This window comes from Gossypium arboreum, chromosome 7 (assembly GCF_025698485.1).
Source record: "Gossypium arboreum isolate Shixiya-1 chromosome 7, ASM2569848v2, whole genome shotgun sequence".
Lineage (NCBI taxonomy): Eukaryota > Viridiplantae > Streptophyta > Magnoliopsida > Malvales > Malvaceae > Gossypium > Gossypium arboreum.
In genome coordinates, this window is record NC_069076.1 from 22,956,931 (window position 1) to 22,974,699 (window position 17,769).

At 34.7% G+C, this 17,769-nt stretch overlaps 2 protein-coding genes and 1 long non-coding RNA gene across 4 annotated transcripts; all 3 read left to right on the forward strand.

The window, feature by feature from the left end:
* Positions 1-1,285: 1,285 nt before the first annotated feature.
* LOC108467293 (uncharacterized) lies at positions 1,286-6,493 on the forward strand. Its single transcript, XM_017767902.2, has 14 exons — positions 1,286-1,564; positions 1,673-1,760; positions 1,859-1,963; positions 2,194-2,291; positions 2,408-2,491; positions 2,609-2,745; positions 2,914-2,986; positions 3,082-3,127; positions 3,238-3,347; positions 3,641-3,748; positions 3,832-3,882; positions 4,447-4,508; positions 4,884-5,196; positions 5,438-6,493. Exons 1-14 carry the CDS (start codon positions 1,493-1,495, stop codon positions 6,209-6,211), a joined length of 2,121 nt encoding a protein of 706 aa, XP_017623391.1. The 5' UTR covers positions 1,286-1,492; the 3' UTR covers positions 6,212-6,493.
* A 406-nt stretch (positions 6,494-6,899) lies between these two features.
* Positions 6,900-9,171, forward strand: LOC108466999 (phosphoserine aminotransferase 2, chloroplastic). Of its 2 annotated transcripts, none has more exons than XM_017767431.2 (2): positions 6,900-8,494; positions 8,803-9,171. In XM_017767431.2, the coding sequence occupies exon 1, from the start codon at positions 7,205-7,207 to the stop codon at positions 8,465-8,467; it is 1,263 nt and encodes a 420-aa protein (XP_017622920.1). In that variant the 5' UTR covers positions 6,900-7,204; the 3' UTR covers positions 8,468-8,494; positions 8,803-9,171. The 2 variants fall into 2 exon arrangements, with proteins under 2 accessions (XP_017622920.1, XP_017622919.1); XM_017767430.2 differs by having other exon boundaries at positions 8,974-9,171.
* A 5,577-nt stretch (positions 9,172-14,748) lies between these two features.
* LOC128295100 (uncharacterized) lies at positions 14,749-15,891 on the forward strand. The gene is made up of 2 exons (XR_008285413.1): positions 14,749-15,054; positions 15,674-15,891. It is a non-coding gene; the product is annotated as an uncharacterized LOC128295100 (long non-coding RNA).
* The last annotated feature ends 1,878 nt before the right edge of the window (positions 15,892-17,769 follow it).

A 17,769-nucleotide genomic window follows, 5' to 3' on the forward strand; every position in this document is an offset into this window, starting at 1 on the left:
TGAATTTTGAATTGTTTAATTTTAAATCATGTGCTAAATTATTTTAAATAAAATATAATTAATGGATTTTCCCATAAATTTTTATGGGAATTAAAACTATATATTAATTAATGTTAAGAACTATATTTTAATTGTATTTTTACTGTTTTTAAAGAATAATATAATAATTCCATTTTAGTGGAGTGGGATAAATGGAACAAACAATTGTCGTAGTCGCTCTATATCCATTGTTCAAAATAAAAAAATTTCATATATCTTGTCTCCTATTCATTTTTAAAAAAGTGAAATAGATTGATTCGAACCCATTGAGCAGTTTGAATTTTGTTACCCATATCTAAATCACTTAAGTCATTGGTGTTGATCCTAGTAAAATTTTTGTAGGGTAAACTAGAAAAATGATCACTTAACTATGCCTTTCATTCTATTTTGATCACCCAAATATTAATTTTTTCAATTTAGTTACTAAACTTTTCGAAATTAAATATTTTAGGCACTCTAGGTTGATATGGGCTAGTAACAAAATTAGCCCTTTAATGTTTACGCGTTCTATTAATTTGGTCCTAAATATAAAAAGATAAATCTAACTCTCAATGTTTACAAAATTTTCCGTTTTAGTTTTAATTATAAAAAAATAAATTTGGCCCTCAACATTTACAAAATCTATCAATTTAGTCCTAACTCTAAAAATTAAAAAAATTAAAAATATTTTTAGCCTTTTATAAAGCATTGGATAACCCATGTGAGATATTTAAAAAATCTATCAAGTCTTGAAAGAGGGTACTCTTTTTCTTATTTCAATATCTCACAGGGGTTAGTCAATTGGTTATATAGGGCTAAAAATGATTTTTTAAAAAATATTTTTTAATTTTTAGATTTAAGACTAAATTGATAGGTTTTGTAAATATTGAGGGCCAAATTTATTGATTTTTTTTAGAATTAAAACTAAAATGACAAATTCCATAAACATTGAGGGCTAAATTTGTTGAATTTTTTATATTTAGGATCAGATCGGAAGAATGTGTAAATATTAGAGAGATAATTTTATTACTAGACTAATAGAAAGGCCCACATCAGCTAAAGTACTAAAATATTTAATTTTGAAAAGTTTAGTAACTAAATAAAAAATATTAATAGTTGAGTGACCAAAATAGAACGAAAGGAATAATTAGGTGACTATTTTTACAGTTTACCATTTCTATAAGAAATCTTTTAAGTTAATTTAGTAGGCATAGGCCCAATCCAGGGAGGGCTTTAACAAAGTTATTAATAGCAGAAGAGTAGCTTATGAGCAGAGTCCATGGGGCCTCAGGCCTAAGACTTTTCTCAAATCTATTAAGTACGAACAAATATGGGCTGCTAACTGCGAAAGCACAAGCTGAGAACCCTCCTTTGTCCTTAATCGGGTTCTTCAACAATCAAGCAGCCGGCTGGGCAGCAGGGATCAGACCAGCAAACAAGCCACAAAGCATTATCATAACATGACCTAATTCAGATGTTCATGGCGATTTTGGTGAGAGCCAAAAGTTTCCTCTCTTCTTCTCTCAGTTCCTTGACTCGCTCTCAGGTCTCTACATGCTTTTATTTTTCTTTTTGTTTCTTTGTCTTTGTGGCAATTCGTCGAATATCTTTCCCACAAAAACCAAGTCTTACTTGCTGTTTGTTTTTGGCTTAGAGGTGTAACCACACACTTGGTGAAAGAGGTTTGCAAGCTGAATTGTATTCTGGAATGGCTCCAGCCCCTAATCCCGCTCTTCGTCCAAGTATCACTCTTTAACTAATTTAACCTTCTGTTCGGCATTTCTTTTTTTCAATCATTTTCTTGGAATTGAACCCTCGATTCTTGTTAAAAATAATGTAGTTGACACGTCAAAATGGAAGAAGATTCAAGCGAGCAAGGTCGGGATATCTCTTTCCATGATTTCGTATCCATCCTGGATTGTATTGAAAATTCTACATAAAGGAGGTAATCATCTTATACATTACCCTTTTTTTTTTTTGTTGACAAATTTACCTATTTCTAAATTGCTTCCTATTTCCAAAGCCTCGTTAGTATTGGTTCTTTAAGCTAAGAAATGCCTGTGAATCTTTCAACTAAGTTTATTTTGCTCCTCTAAGTTTACTCATTCAATTTTGTACCGAAAGCAACGCTACTTTATTTTTCCCTGTAGTTATATTTTTCTTTACATATTTCAGGTTTTGAGGCCTATTTAGTTGGGGGCTGTGTTAGAGATTTACTACTAAATAGAACACCTAAAGATTTTGATGTGATTACCACTGCAAATCTTAAACAGGTTTGGTCACAGTGTTCTCAATATTCTTCTCATTCCATTTTCTTTAGTTAGAATTAATAGGATAATGTGGGTTGATATAAAATGTTTTCTATTGCCTTTGTAATATCTTGCTACAGATAAGAAAGAAATTTCATCGAGCTGAGATTATTGGAAAGAGATTTCCAATATGCAGGGTGCATATAAAAGGTTCCATAATTGAGGTCATTTTCTTGGTTTATTACTATGGGTAACTTTTTATGTAATTTCTTCTGGATTAGAATTGCCTCAGTAGTGAGAAATTTCTTAATATGAAGTGTTTATTTTGTATGTTCTAATAGGTATCAAGTTTTGAGACAGTTGCAAGACATGACGCAGACAAAGAAAAAGCTTTATCCTCTTTATTACCAAAGATATGTGATGAAAAAGACTTAATCCGCTGGAGAAATAGCAGGAATCGGGACTTCACCATTAATAGGTATTATTAGTTCTCATGTATGTTTATTTTTTATGTTTATTCCCTGGAACGAGCTACTATAGCCTATGTATTAGCTTGTCAAAATTCCACTCTCCCATCTTCTCCATGATTAGCCTTGATTTTGATGCCATGTAATTCATAATGATATTGTTTGAATTTTGGGTGTAGCTTATTTTTTGACCCTTTTACGTGTAATATTTATGATTACAATGGTGGAATGTCAGACCTGAAGTCATTAAAGGTGATTCTCCACCTCTGCTGATGACAATTTTATGTGTTTTCATGACCTCAACTAATATTTACGCTCTGACTCTTCTGTTTGGTGCATTGACTTAGCTACGAACGTTAATCCCTGCTCATTTGTCATTTCAAGAGGACTGTGGTAGGTTATTTTAGCTTTCTTGAGTGCAATCTTGTATAAGATATTTGGATGGAATGACTGCTGGCATTATGAGACATTAATGGAAAATTTCTGCCATTTTTCTTACCCAGCAAGAATTCTCCGGGGCTTAAGAATTGCAGCTCGTCTATGCTTGTCATTTTCAAAGGATACTGAGAGGGCAATGTACGATCTTTCAGCCTCCATTGGGGGATTAGATAAGGTAGTTCAGAAATATCAGTTGAGAACTTTCCTGCTGCCTAGATAGTCTCTCTTCTGTTACTCGCTCTTGCTATGTCTCTCTCGCCTTCTGTGACTTGAGTCTTTTCTTACCTCCTTTCTTGTACCATCCTCATTTTCTCTTGGTAAACCTCAGCTAGGCACAAAGAACCAATCATACTGTGGCTAATTTACAACCTTTTGCCTTTGTTTACTTTTCTATTTTGGTGTAAAATTAAGGTGATGTTATCAATATTTACCTGATACTTGGCATAATAATGTCCTTCATTTATCCAGTTCAGGTTAATGCTGGAAGTGAACTACATGCTGTCATATGGAGCTGCTGTGCAATCCATCTGCTTGCTGCAGAGATTTAACCTGTTGAATATTTTACTTCCATTTCAGGTTCACTCATTTTAGCTTATAGTTGTAAATAATTTATGAATTTAGTCATTACAGAGGGTAGCTGAGACTTATTTGCTTTGCAGGCAGCATACATTAGTCAACACAGAGCTACCAAGAATTCCATGATGCTGATGGTGAGCTTGTTTCATAGTCTGTATTTCTAACATTGTTGGTGAAGAAGTAACATTTGTAGCATGAAGGGATTTATGAAAACTTTGTTAGCTATGCAATTCAAGTTAATTTTATTAAGACTGTTTACTTACTTCAGGACAACATAATTACTCAATGTTAAAAGTATTTGGAATTCAAAGGGGTTTAGAGATATTAATTCACTCTCTTGATAATCAGTGTATACTGATAGGTGTCTTGAAAGTTAAAGGTTTATCTCATAGAAAGATCAATCTGAATGCTTTTTATGTTATGATAACAATTTTGTAGTTGTTTATTATCTGCAAAATATAATAGCTATGAATATGATGCTTAGCTGGTTTGGTATGCTTAGCATGAAAATTTGATGTAGTTTTGACATACTTTTGTGAAAATTTTCAAAATAAATTTCCAGTCAAAATGACATTTCAAAGAAGTGAGGTGCTTTCCACTGGCTTGTATTCCTATTAATGTTAATAAGGTCTTCAACGCACAAAAATTTAGGCTTGATGTTTTGACCTCCTGAATCTGTCTTTTGTCTTTTTCTTCAGAAATTGTTCTTCAATTTGGATAAGTTGGTTTCTTGTGATCATCCCGCCGATAGCAGTATATGGTGAGTACTTGTCTCTCTTTGTTTTTCTTCTCAAGCATAGAATATCATAAGACTTAAGCTTTATTGTTATCATTATCAAGAAAAACTTGGCTATTGTAAAGAGCAGTTAGACTTTCCTTTTAGTTTACTAGAAAGTTTGGCAATCTCTTTTTAAACCTCTCTGCAGATTGGGCTGACTATATTATTGCTGAGAAGAATGAGCATATATGTCTGGAAATTATTTTGCACTGCGTATGATGGTTCATATTAAGAGGAATTTATCATAATATATAAATTCAAGTACCTGGTTGATGGTATCAAGTGGATTTACATCTTATTATGTATTTCAGTATCTGTGATATGCCTACTGATCATTTTTTTTCCTGCATAGAACAGGGTTGGATTGTTGATGTTTCATCTGGCATTGGTAAACAACCCTCAAGATGCTCTTGTTATCTGGACCTTTGCTTCTGTTCTATATCATGGAAACTGGAAGGAAGGTGTTGAATTTGCAAGAGAATATACTAAACTGGAAGTTAAATTTGTTCCTGAAATCTCAGAATTTTCAGAAACTAAATCAGATGAAGACCTTGCCAAAGAAGTTGCTCAGTTTGCATCTCTGGTGCAAGATTCTGTTGGGGTCTTAACAGAGACTAGCAATCTATTTGAATCAATGTCCAGATATCCGTTTTCTCCTTGCTCTGGTTTGGTAAGTGCCTGTGACATCTACTCCATTTGAACTTTTTAGCGTTTCTTATCAGAGAGAGGTGTCTTGTTTTCCATACTGTTGGTTAATTAAGCTGCCATCAGAAGTGCCCCTATGTCTTACCTTGATTTGCTTGAGAATGGACTGTTTTGGTTTCTTACTAAAAATATTGGCATCGTTCTGGTACATGAACGTATATGTGTATGTATCTTTTGTTAGTAAATTAGTTTTATCTTTTTTTCAGGTATTTGTACCAAAGATAACTGCAAAGAATACTGCTAAATTGTTTGACCTGATGGTAGAAGATATTAGATCTTTCATAAATGGAAGAGGGAGAATGAGCCCTGAGATAAATTTCCACTTGCTTGGGATAGGGGATCCATGTGAGACAAGATTTGTGCTTGGCAAAATAATTTTAGAAACAATGAAGGCTGGTCCCCGTGGAGATGCAACAGAGATAGGCAATGATGAGAAAGACCTCCAACCAAAGGCGACTGAGGAAATTTTGTCCAATAATGAAATTCCAGCGAAGAAGGTTAAAAAACATGCCCCATCATCATTTATTCCTGATGGCAACAGAGGGATGTTGAAGAAGCAAAAATTGGTTGACGATGATACTGCTATAAAGAACCAGGAAATGGTTACTAAAGATGAGCTTAACGATTTGGCTGAGAAGCACCAGGAGTTTGTGAAGACATGCAAATTATCTGAAAATAAGACAAACTCGATGCAAGGGAAAATATCAGAGAAGGAAGAGAAAAGCAAGAAGGATAAGGAAAAGAAACCTAAGAAGCATACGAAGGCAGTAGAGAAGTCGAAAGAACATATTGCACTACATACAGTAAGCAAGAAGCAGCAAATGGTAGTTAGGGAATTAAATTTGAGGGAGGAGGATGAGATGGATAATTTGGAAAAAGTGTTGGGGAAGGAGGAGGTGATGGAAAGAACAGAAGAACATAAAGGAAGAGCAGGAAAGGAGAGAAGCGGTGTAAGTTCACTTTCTAGTCTCTTCAGGTGACACATTCTCTTTTTCAACAGCGCAAGTCGTGTACCAAAGTTGTGATAAAAGTGATAGATAGAGGAGAGGTTGGTAATTGGATATGGTGGGATTACACATTTCTTAACAAAAATTTGACAGTTTTGTGGTTAATGTGCTTTATATCAATTAAACACTAGCGTGTTTTGTATTGTTAACGTTCTTTCCATTCTGATGATGAATATTACTCGACCCAATTCCAAACTGTTGTTCTTGGTTTCATTCAAGTCGCAGTGAATAATAAATGGGTTGTTAGAATTAGAATATTTCACTATTTTTAGGGTCAAGATCTCATTTTGTTATTATGATTTATGATTTGAGTCGTCTTTTTTAAGTCTCTTCTAATTTTCATTTCATTTCATCTGTGAAAAGAATTCCTTTTTCTTTAGTAATTCCGACTTAGTTTGGGTCTGGCATGAGCCAGGTTCGTGCACTTTTGCAAGCTGCCCCTACCCTAGCATCCCGATGTATGTCTTGTTGCCCAAGTCCCTTTAAAATTACACTAATTCAAAATATGCAGCCGTCGCTCACGACATTATATGAAGAAAAGAAGCTCCATTCCTTTTATGTTATATTAGAATTAGTAATTTTACTATTTCAATGACACTTTCCCATTTCTGTTTATTATGTATTTAGCAAAATACGACAAAAAAAAAAAAAGGGGAAATAAAAATAATACTACAACTCCCAACGAGGCCAAGACAAAATTGAACTCCTAAGAAAATTCTAAAACGACGGCGTTGTGTTTGTCGACTTCTCACCAACCCTGAGAGAGTGAGAAAGCAAGTAGGCAACAGCCGCAAAGGCACCTGTCCATCTCCTTTGCAGTCCCTTGGAAGTGATGGAGCCAATCGAAAAATATCAAACACTTCCATTATAAAAGACTCCCTTTTGCTTTTACTTCTTCCCACCAAACAAACTCCCCTCCCTCAACCCCTACATTTTACTACGCTCTCTGAAATCTTAGTTACATCCATGGCAGCAACATCTCTAAATGCCCCTAACGCTCCTCTCCTTCAAAAGACCCATCAAACTCATGTCTTTCTCAAACCCATCTCCACCATTCCTTGTCAAACCTCTGCCAAGCGCTTCTCCATCTCTTGTTCCGCAACTACCCAAGATCGCCTCTCCGTCCAATCCCAATCTCAAGATCGGGTCTTTAACTTCGCCGCCGGTCCTGCCACCTTACCCGAGAACGTTCTCCTCAAAGCCCAATCCGAGCTTTACAACTGGCACGGATCTGGCATGAGCGTTATGGAAATGAGTCACCGTGGTAAGGATTTCCGTTCTATTATCGAAAAAGCCGAGGCCGATCTCCGTTCCCTTCTCAACATCCCTGAAAACTACGCCGTTTTATTCCTCCAAGGTGGAGCCACCACCCAGTTCGCTGCTGTCCCTTTGAATCTCTGTGCCCCAGGTGACTCCGTTGATTATCTTGTTACTGGATCTTGGGGAGACAAGGCTTTCAAAGAAGCTAAGAAATACTGCAACCCCAAAGTCATTTGGAGTGGGAAATCGGAGAATTACGTCAGGGTTCCCTCGTTCGATGGTTTAGAACTGAACCCGAATGCCAAGTATTTGCATATATGCGCCAATGAGACCATTTACGGGGTTGAGTTCAAGGACTACCCAGTTCCCTGCAATCCAAATGGGGTTCTTGTTGCTGATATGTCTTCCAATTTTTGTTCCAAACCTGTTGATGTAACCAAGTTTGGGTTGATTTATGCTGGTGCGCAGAAGAATGTGGGGCCATCCGGGGTTTGCATCGTGATCGTGAGGAAGGATCTTCTAGGAAATGCACAAGAGATTACCCCTGTGATGCTTGATTACAAGATCCACGCCGACAACAACTCTTTGTACAACACACCTCCATGTTATGGGATTTATATGTGCGGGCTGGTGTTTGAAGACCTTTTGAAGCAGGGAGGACTGGAAGAGGTTGAGAAGAAGAACCACAAGAAAGCTGGTATATTGTACAATGCCATCGATGAAAGCAAAGGATTCTACAGGTGCCCTGTTGAGAAATCTGTAAGGTCGATGATGAATGTTCCATTCACATTGGAGAAGTCAGAGTTGGAGGCTGAGTTTTTAAAGGAAGCCGAGAAGGAGAAGATGGTGCAGCTCAAGGGACATAGGTCGGTGGGAGGCATGCGAGCTTCCATTTATAATGCTATGCCTTTGGCTGGAGTTGAGAAGTTGGTTGCTTTCATGAAGGATTTCCAGGCAAAGCATGCTTGATTCATGTCTCTTCCTATATAAATTGCGGTTGTTCTCTTCTGTTTGTGTTCACTCTTTTATATTTTTGCTACGGTTTTATGTCGGGTAGGTTTTAAGTACTATTGGTGATAAATTGCATGCTATCTGAAAGTTCCAAACAGGGGAAGTTAAGCAAGATTTTTGTATTAGACATGATTTGCTAGTTTCATTTCCTGTTCTGATTCTTAAGTGCACAATATTAATTAATTCTAATAAAGGTCGCTTGAATTTTGGTGTTTATTGTTTTCTATTACTAATTGCTCCCACATTGCTTGAATTCAAGTTTACATGTAAAACTGTCAATTTCACTGTTGCAGTAGGTTGCATTCTCCTCGACTAAAACTGAGAAATAGTTTGGACCTTAACACAAAGAATCGAGAAGAAACTTTTGCTTAGGGCATTAGATGCAAATAGGAGCAACCCCAGAGGAAAACTTGGGGAGCTCAAACAACCGTCAACAGTAACTAATGCTTGGATTACATCTGCAGAAAGTGGTGTCGATAAAGAGAGGGATGGATCTTGGGAGAACATCGGTCCAAGGTGAGTAGGCTTGTTGCACTTAAGAATCTGTGGCTGCGGATATAAATTTTCAATGATGCCACAAAGTATGAGATTCTGCAGTAAGTTACTAAGTTACGAGTAAACACTTGCATTCTTTCATCTTAATAAAGGGCACTGAAATAAAAGGATTTTGCTATGTGCTATATATATATTGTATTAGCAGATTATCGTGGTATTTGTCGAATATCATGGGATATATACTGTAGTATATTAACAAATTATAAGCCAACCAAATCAAGCATTAAACAGTGAATAGAAATAACCTCTTTAGGACTAACCTGAAGGGTATGCATCATAGTTGAAGGGTATAAAGCAGATCAACTCAATCAACTCATGCTTGTGTGATTGTGAAAGTTTGTACTTGTTTCAAGGAGCTCTAGTGTAACTGTTTGATTAACTTCACTAAGCATGGTCCCGAGGTAAACCCTTTCCTGATTAAATATGTTGCATTATTTTTCTTGATATAAATTAAACATTGATAGCATGAAGGAAAATATGTTTGTAGTTTATAATGGTTGGTAACAGTATTAAATTATTTAGAAAGTCAAGTTTTAGATATCAAATTATAACCATTGGTGATTGATTGTGTTGTAAGGACAACTTTTATATTTAAAGTTGTGTTATAATGACATAATTGTTTTTGGTATAGAAGAAAAAAAAACTAGCCAGTTTACACCTCATTTGCCTCGACAAGGCATCGTGGTCTCTCATCAGCCTTTTTTCTGCATTGCCCGTGTTGGTGGTGATTGGTGCAGTTGCATTCCCTTTCCCTTACCTCTGGCTGGTGCTGCCATATAATTCGCTACCGTATTCCCTTCTCTGTATACATACTGAATTCTCATCTCCCAACTCCGTTCAAGTAGCTCCCTTAATGCTCGGACCACCTCATGATGCACATCCTGACCAATGCTATTAAGCAACTGCACAACGGCAGCATTATCCACTTCCAACACTTCTAGGAATACCAAGATCCCATGCAAGCAACAAGCCATCAAATGCACCCCACAGTTCTGCCTCTATCATTTAACATGCTCCAAATCCCTTGGAAAAGCCACTATCCGTCGTCCTTGACTGTCTTGGATAACACCTTCCACCACCCTTTTGGCGGTCCCTTCCACCTATTGCAGTTCGAACAGTCTTTTAGCTACTACCTAAACCTACAGGCGCAACATCAAATATGCACAAAAAAAAAAAAAAAAGAAGAAGAAGAAGAAGAATAAGAAGAAGAAGAAGAAAAGGAGAGTAAAGAACACAAGAATAATAGATAAAGATGAGAATATAGGGAATTTCTATTGCATTTTTATTATTCATCTACACATCACAAGTAGTATACTTCTATACAGGGAGATTAGACCACTCATGCTCTAATACATAAATAGGAAAAAGTGGTTACAAGGAGATGAAAGGTGAAATGTTATTATAATAATCATCCACTTAATAGCATTCATAACACACCTCCTTATATGTCCATTATATAAAAGATATGTTTCATTAAAAAATTTACTAAGAAAAACCTTATAGGACAACAATTTAGTGAAGAAAATCTTACTAGGAAATCCCAATGAGACAAAACCTCGGTTAAGGGAAAAAGAGTACAATACGTATTTATTCCTCATGAAAACATCACATAATATTTTATATTCTACGTATTTAATCTTGAATATTAATGACCATGTGAATATATTTATTAAGCATTTATATCATCATTCTTTTGAAAGTTATGAATGAACAATTTCTCAAGAATTTTATATGTTTCTAGCATTTAAATTCTTCAAGGATTTTAATATACTATATAGTGATTCATTTAATGAGTTGTAACAATAACTATTAAACGTATGTTAAATCTTTGCTAGTTAATAATATACGTAAAGGTTATTGTATCCACCACAAAAGAATATTATATCTTTTCAGAATCAATAATAGGATTTAGCGAAAAATTCATATTTTTATTGTTTTTGCAGATCTATTTCATTTATACCCTTACTAACTTTATACAATTAAGTATTTGGACTACTGGTCCAAAAACTCCACGAATTTAATTGTACTTGAGTTGTGTCTTTTTATTTTGACCAATCTATTCAATATCTATATTTCTTAATAGATTTATTCAAGATCCTCCTTTTATTTCATTATTTCAATAATATTTCATACAAAATTATTGTTGACCACTTTTATTATCGGTTTCATATTTTCTCGAATTGACATAACTTATCGAGATCTCTTTATTTTTACTATTTTAATCTCCAGTTTCAGGTACCTGAATGTCTTATGGAGGTTTAGTTTTTAGTTATGTCTTGAGTCTCTTTTAGAACGCTCACCTCCACTATATGGCCATCTAGATTTATTATTATTATTATTACAAGAATTTTCATATTTGGAACCGATCAATATATCATGCTTTACGCATGCATTACTTTCATTTGTTCTAACTGATTTATCCCACCAAGACTTTGATTCAAATTTAAAACATTAGTTGGTATATAACACTTGGTTATTTTCATCAAGTCAGTAAATATATCTGACAGTTAACTTGGAATAAAGTGAGTTATCCTTTTAATTTTTGGAAATTTTGGTTCAAAATTACTCTCTATGAGGATCTAGATAATCATAACTCATTATAAGCAATGATTTTATCCAGTTATTAATTCTCTTCCCCTAATGTTGTGAAAACTATTAAATCAAAATAGTAACCACAATATCATATTATAATTAAATTTTCAATTTGTTCGGGACATATAATAATACAAGGAGACTCATGATTAATATATATTCTCAATTTTCTTTAAATACTTATTTTGTGCATTGTGATAGAACAACTTGAACATATACTACACAATCAAAAATTCTAAAATAGATAGTATTTTGCTCCTGACCAAAAGTCAATTATAACGGGGAGTATTTACATTAACTTATTGGCATGATGCGTAAAAGTTTCTATTAATGTAAAATCTTATATCCTTATGCATATATGCAAAAAGTTTTGTTTCAAAAGATATTGTCACATCCCAAAAATCGGGTTAGTAGAAATTGAGTTAGTGAAATCAAGAATGGTCACGTTTTGATTTTTAAGTTAAGATTGTGAAAATTTTGCAAAGTGATTAATTTGTTTTTAAAAGTGTTGCTTGTGTGTGAAAGGTTTTGGGTTCGAATCTCTTCCTTTGAAAATTTTGCTACTTTTTCCCTATCTTTAACTCTAAACATCTGACATAAATTTAATTCCTACGCAAGTATTGACAAGAATGAGTCTATTGGTTCAATGGTAAGGCTTCACCTTACCCTTTGGTTCTGTGTTTGAATCCCAGTGTGTGCACAATGAAATTATTTTTATTATTTCTAGTAAATGCCACCCATATGGAGGAAGTTGAGTGGAATTCAAGGGGAAAAAAAAATCTGATAAGGAGTGTGGGGAAGTGGATAGTTGTTTTTAACTAATTAATTCTTTTTTTTTAAATTCCTAAAATATTTCCCCAAAATTCTCCTCATTCTACCGTCCACTTCTCACGTTAGTTTTTTCTTCTTTCTTTTCTTTGTTCTATTTTCTTTTTCTTTCCTCTTCTATTCTGTTTGTCGATTCTTTTGGCCATCTTTGCTTGGAAGATTCACCATTGTAGTATCGATTTTTGGTGTAAGTGAACTCTGTATTTTCATGAGGTTGTGGAAAAAGGAATGCAAATTTTTATTTTGTAGTTTTTGATTGGTTTATGTTGGGTTGATTCGTATTATGGTTTTTGTTAGGTGATAATTGAGATATGCAGAACTCCCCTTCTGCGATTTAAGTGTTGTTAACTATCATTTCTTTCAAGAGTAAGTGACTAACCGTCGTTGTTAGAGGTTGATTTCGCTGTAATGTAGTTTGATTGTTGACATTGTTTTTTTTTTGAATAAGCATTTTAGGTTTGGTAAAATCATGTTAATTAATTTGTGTGAATGGTTAATTTAGGGTTCTGAAATTCTTTTCGGAGTGTTTGCTTCAGAAATAAGTAAGGTTTGTATCGAAAAACTCAAAAAATAACGAATAGTGCAAAGCTAAAAAACTCACTGTCGATGTCACACGACTGTGTGTCGGGCCGTGCGGTAGGCCGTGTGGCTCACATGGCCATGTGCCAAACCGTGTGGATCACATGAGCTGGGCTATTTGGGCCATGTGGGCCACATGAGCATGTAGGTCGTGTGTTAGGCCATGTGGACCACACAGGCATGTGTAGGTCGTGTGGGCCACATTAGTTGGGTCAGTTGGGTTGTGTCGGTCACACGTGCATGTGAGCCTATTTTCTAGAAAATTTTCAGTTAGGGTCGTTTTGATCTATGATTCGTAATTAGACTTTTCATAGGTTTCATACTGCTTAATAAGACTTGAAAACAAGGTATAAGTTAATATGCTTCATGTATATGATGTGTTTAAGGTATATGAATTATATATGTATGATCTATGTTTTGTCAATTTTGATGGTATGTTTTCGTTTTTCTATGTTGTGTATGAGCATATGATGTCTAAATCTGTTAGATTTGTGTATCTTTGGATTCTGCTATATGACCATACATGTGACATTATGGCAAAATTGATTTGTTTATATTGAATTTGTAATATGTCTGTTTTGCTAAAGCATGAAATGCCATGCCTTCTAATTTCTAATATTGGACGACTGCATGTCTTACATACTTCTCATTCTGATTCAGTATATGCATGCCATGTCACATTGCATGGGGGTTTGGGATAATATGGAAAGGATGAAGTTTTGACAGTTTAATGATTTGCACTATCAGGTGGTTCATCCACATTTCTTTCTGGCAATCTGTCTACAATTATAGTGGCTCAATCACATATATTTGTTTTGGCAGTTTGGCTGCAATATAGTGGCTTGATTACATATATCCGATCCAAAAATTTTAATTGCAACTCTGGTGGCATTGACCGCAATTATCTGTTGGTGTGATTGGATAGATGAGTTTTGGGGAACTTGTAACAGTCCAGTTTTAGCTAATTCGAAACAGTAGTTTTGGAACCACAAATTCAAGGTTGTAAAATTATTTTAATATTATTTTTCGTGTTTACAGAATGATATATTCTATATGTGAAAGTTTCGGGTGAAAATTTTATCGTTTGTGTGTTCGATTTAATAAAAGGAGTTAATCGCGTAAAATGCAAAAATGACTTGCTATTTGTTAAAGTACTAAATTGCTATGGCTTTTAGAATGTGGAATCCTTATGTTGATATTATACCATTGAAATTATGAGTGGACTTTTATGGACATGGTTACTTCATTATTAAAGTTATTTCATTAAGGGTAAAATGGTAAAATGTGTAATAATATGTAATAAAATAAACAAAACAAAAAAATGGCCATGCATTCATCTTTCTTGGCTGAAAGTTGTGAAGGAAAGAAGACATTGTTGGGGTTTTTAAATTCGACACACTTGGGGGTTTGATTTAGGTATGTAATTTGCTCGATTTTTGATAATTTTTACGTTTTTGAGATCTTTGCTTCGAATACTAGCTAGCCCATGCTTGAATTTTTAAATTGGTTGTGGATTTTGTGATTTGCCATTGTTGATAGCTTGAGATTTTTGTGGTTTGATGATGAAAAATAAATTTTTATTGATAGATTATTATGTTTAAACAGATTCAGATATTGTCTTCTCATAGCATCTTCAGGCTCCCACGTGGCCACTTCAATACCGTGTCGATGCCACATCACTTTTACTAACGAAATTTTCTTATTTCACAGTTCTTTAACCTTGCGAGCTAAGATACGGATCCTGCCTTCGTAGCTACATCCTAACCGACAGCTTGTGTGAGTAGACCCGTGAGTAGCTCGAAAGCGAGCAGCATGTGATATGTGCTATGAGGTAGCATTGGCTACATATGAGGCACTTAGGTGTGAGATTCCGATGTATCCGATGGTATTCCAAGTGTTCAACTGGTAAATTATCGAGTAACTTGACGGAGAACCTGAGGGGGAAGTCAATGAGAAGAATAAATATATGGTTATGTTATGAGATAGTACAGGTACGTATTCAAAACTCATGAGCATTAAGCTTGGTATGTGGTAAGAATGCAAATGAATGAGTTATGTCTATGAGAATGATTTTCTATGATGACCTTGTGATTATAGGTTTATATTTATGACGTAAAAGTATATGGTGAATTCGATTGAGAATCATGGGTAAGGCTTTTAGGCCAAATTGAATTGAGACACGATGTGCTTATTCTTTTAATGTTGTGATTCAATGAATAATGAAAAGAGAGAAAGACCGACATAAAAGCCTAATAAAAATGGATATGAAAGTATGGATAGCTAAGAGTTTTGGACCATTGAAGGATGTTAAGCTATATGAATTGGGAAATATGAATATAAATAATTAATACGCACTTTTATCATGAATGCTGAAATGATTTGTCAAATGCTGAAGTGTTTTATTATCAGAGTTTATGTTTGCTTGACTAATGTCAAGATTGGACAAATTTATGTTTATAGATTAAAAGATGAGCATTATAATTGATTAATGTGTAACCATGAGAACATATTGATGAAATTGGTAGATGCATGTAAACGATTCGGTTATTATTTTCATACGGACTTACTAAGCTATATAACTTACCCCATTTTCTTTCCCACCTCTCATAGGTTTATTCAGCTAGCTCGGGGTAGAGATCGTTAGAGATCCTATCACACTATCAATCTATCATGTTGGGTAAATGAACGCAAACCTTTTAGTCTATGACATGTATAGGGACTTAGTCATTTTGTGTATGTGTCATTATGATATGGCCAAATGTATTGGCTTGTAATGAATAAGGATTTGATTTGGTATGTAGCCATATAAATTGACTTATATTGGCTAATGGGTTGCAAGCATATTATTTACTCATATGCCTATGCCAATGCCATTGTGTGATGTGGTTTATAATGGTATGTTAATGAAAGTTAGTACAAGGGAATCATGAAAGAGTAAAATTAGCATTAAAATAGTTTTGGACAGCAGCAGTAGTATAACTTTGAAAAATCACCAAAAATAGTGGAAATGAAATTAGAGGTTGAATAAAATATGAAATTAAATATATGTTGAGTCTAGTTCTACATAGAAGAAACGTTGTAAGCAAAAATTTTTTATTTTATGAGATATTTGAATTTTTGTGAGATAAGGTTGGAATAATTTTGGGTTCCCCTGTTCTGAATTTGGAAAATCAATAAAAATTTTATAAAAATACTTGGTGGTTTAAATTTATATTTTTAATTTATTAATGAGTCTAATTTCAAGAGAAACAAATGGGAACATCATCCGAATCCCGTACTAAGAGATAATTAATCTTTAGTGAAGAAAGGTCAAAACTGTCAAACAACAGAATAGGGACGAATTTGAAGAATTAACTGTAATTATTGGATAAACCATAAATTCTGGAAATTATATTGTAGGAAGATATTTGAGTCTAGTTTCTGAAAAATCAAGCGGATCTTAATTTAGAGTTCTGTAGCTCAAGAAATAAATAACTTAGTGACTGTGACTCAAGTGGACAGTTTTGTTATGAACAGTAAATAATTGTTTTGATACGTTTAAGCCTTGATTTTGGTTGTGTTGGTAGCTTAATTTTGCCATGTTAAGTTCCATTGAAAGTGTGTATATGAGTGTGCAAATGAGGGTGGCAAATGGCTTGGTAAATAGCCATTTCCTTAGCCACACGGGTGTGTGTATGACCAAACGGCCTACCCACACGGGCGTGTGACTCTTCAAAGTGTGAAAATTTTCTAAGCGTAGTAAAAGTTTCAAAAGTTTTCGGTTTAGTCCCGAACCATTCCCTACGTATGTTTTGGGCCTTGTGGGCCCGTATAAGGGACGATATGCATGTGATTGGATGAATTTGATTTGGTCCAAATTTTATGGCCGGTTTTGTATGAATGTTTATGTTTAAGTCCGATAACGCCTCAAACCCTGTCCCGGCGTCGGATACGAGTAATGGGTGTTACAGTTATGCATCTATTTTTTGGGTTAAATTGTTTTGGTCAAATTTTGGAATGAGAATGTTGCAAAGGTGATGCCTATTTATATGTGTGCAGATGACCATTTGGATGGGATTAAAATGACCCTTTAAGCTCTATCCATCTTACCAAATTCATCATAAGATCTTTCTAGAATTATCAAGAATCAAGTCATCAAATGTTGATACATGCAACCATTCATATGGATGGGTCAAATGCATGTCATCAATTTGATTTAAGAAGAAAGAATTTATATCATTTAAGAGATGCATGGATGGTGGCTGCAAGGGGAAATGGACGTTCTAGAAGCTTGTCACTAATTCATGCTCCTACATGCTCATTAAAGTCTCAAATTAAAGATATGCATGTCCCATGCTAGGAGCATTCAGCCAAGGGGGATTTTGGGACTTAAATGGCTGCACATTCATAGAACAAGGAGATACTTAAGGCCTAAGTATGCATGAATGCACCAAATAAAGAGTTGTGACTATTCAGCCAAAAAACACACAAAGCTACAAGGACATGAATCGAATTTAATAGTGTGTGTGAACATATTCATGCTTAGTGTGAACATTTTAAACATTGTGTGTGAGTGTGTTTAAGGCTTGTGTGAACCTAATAGATGCCAAATTTGAATGGCCATTTTAAGGGCCTATATAAATCATGTAAAAGGGACATTTTCGGTCAGACCATTTGAATACAAAAACTTTATTTGTGAGGTTCTTCTCTCCAAGGTTCTTAACCAA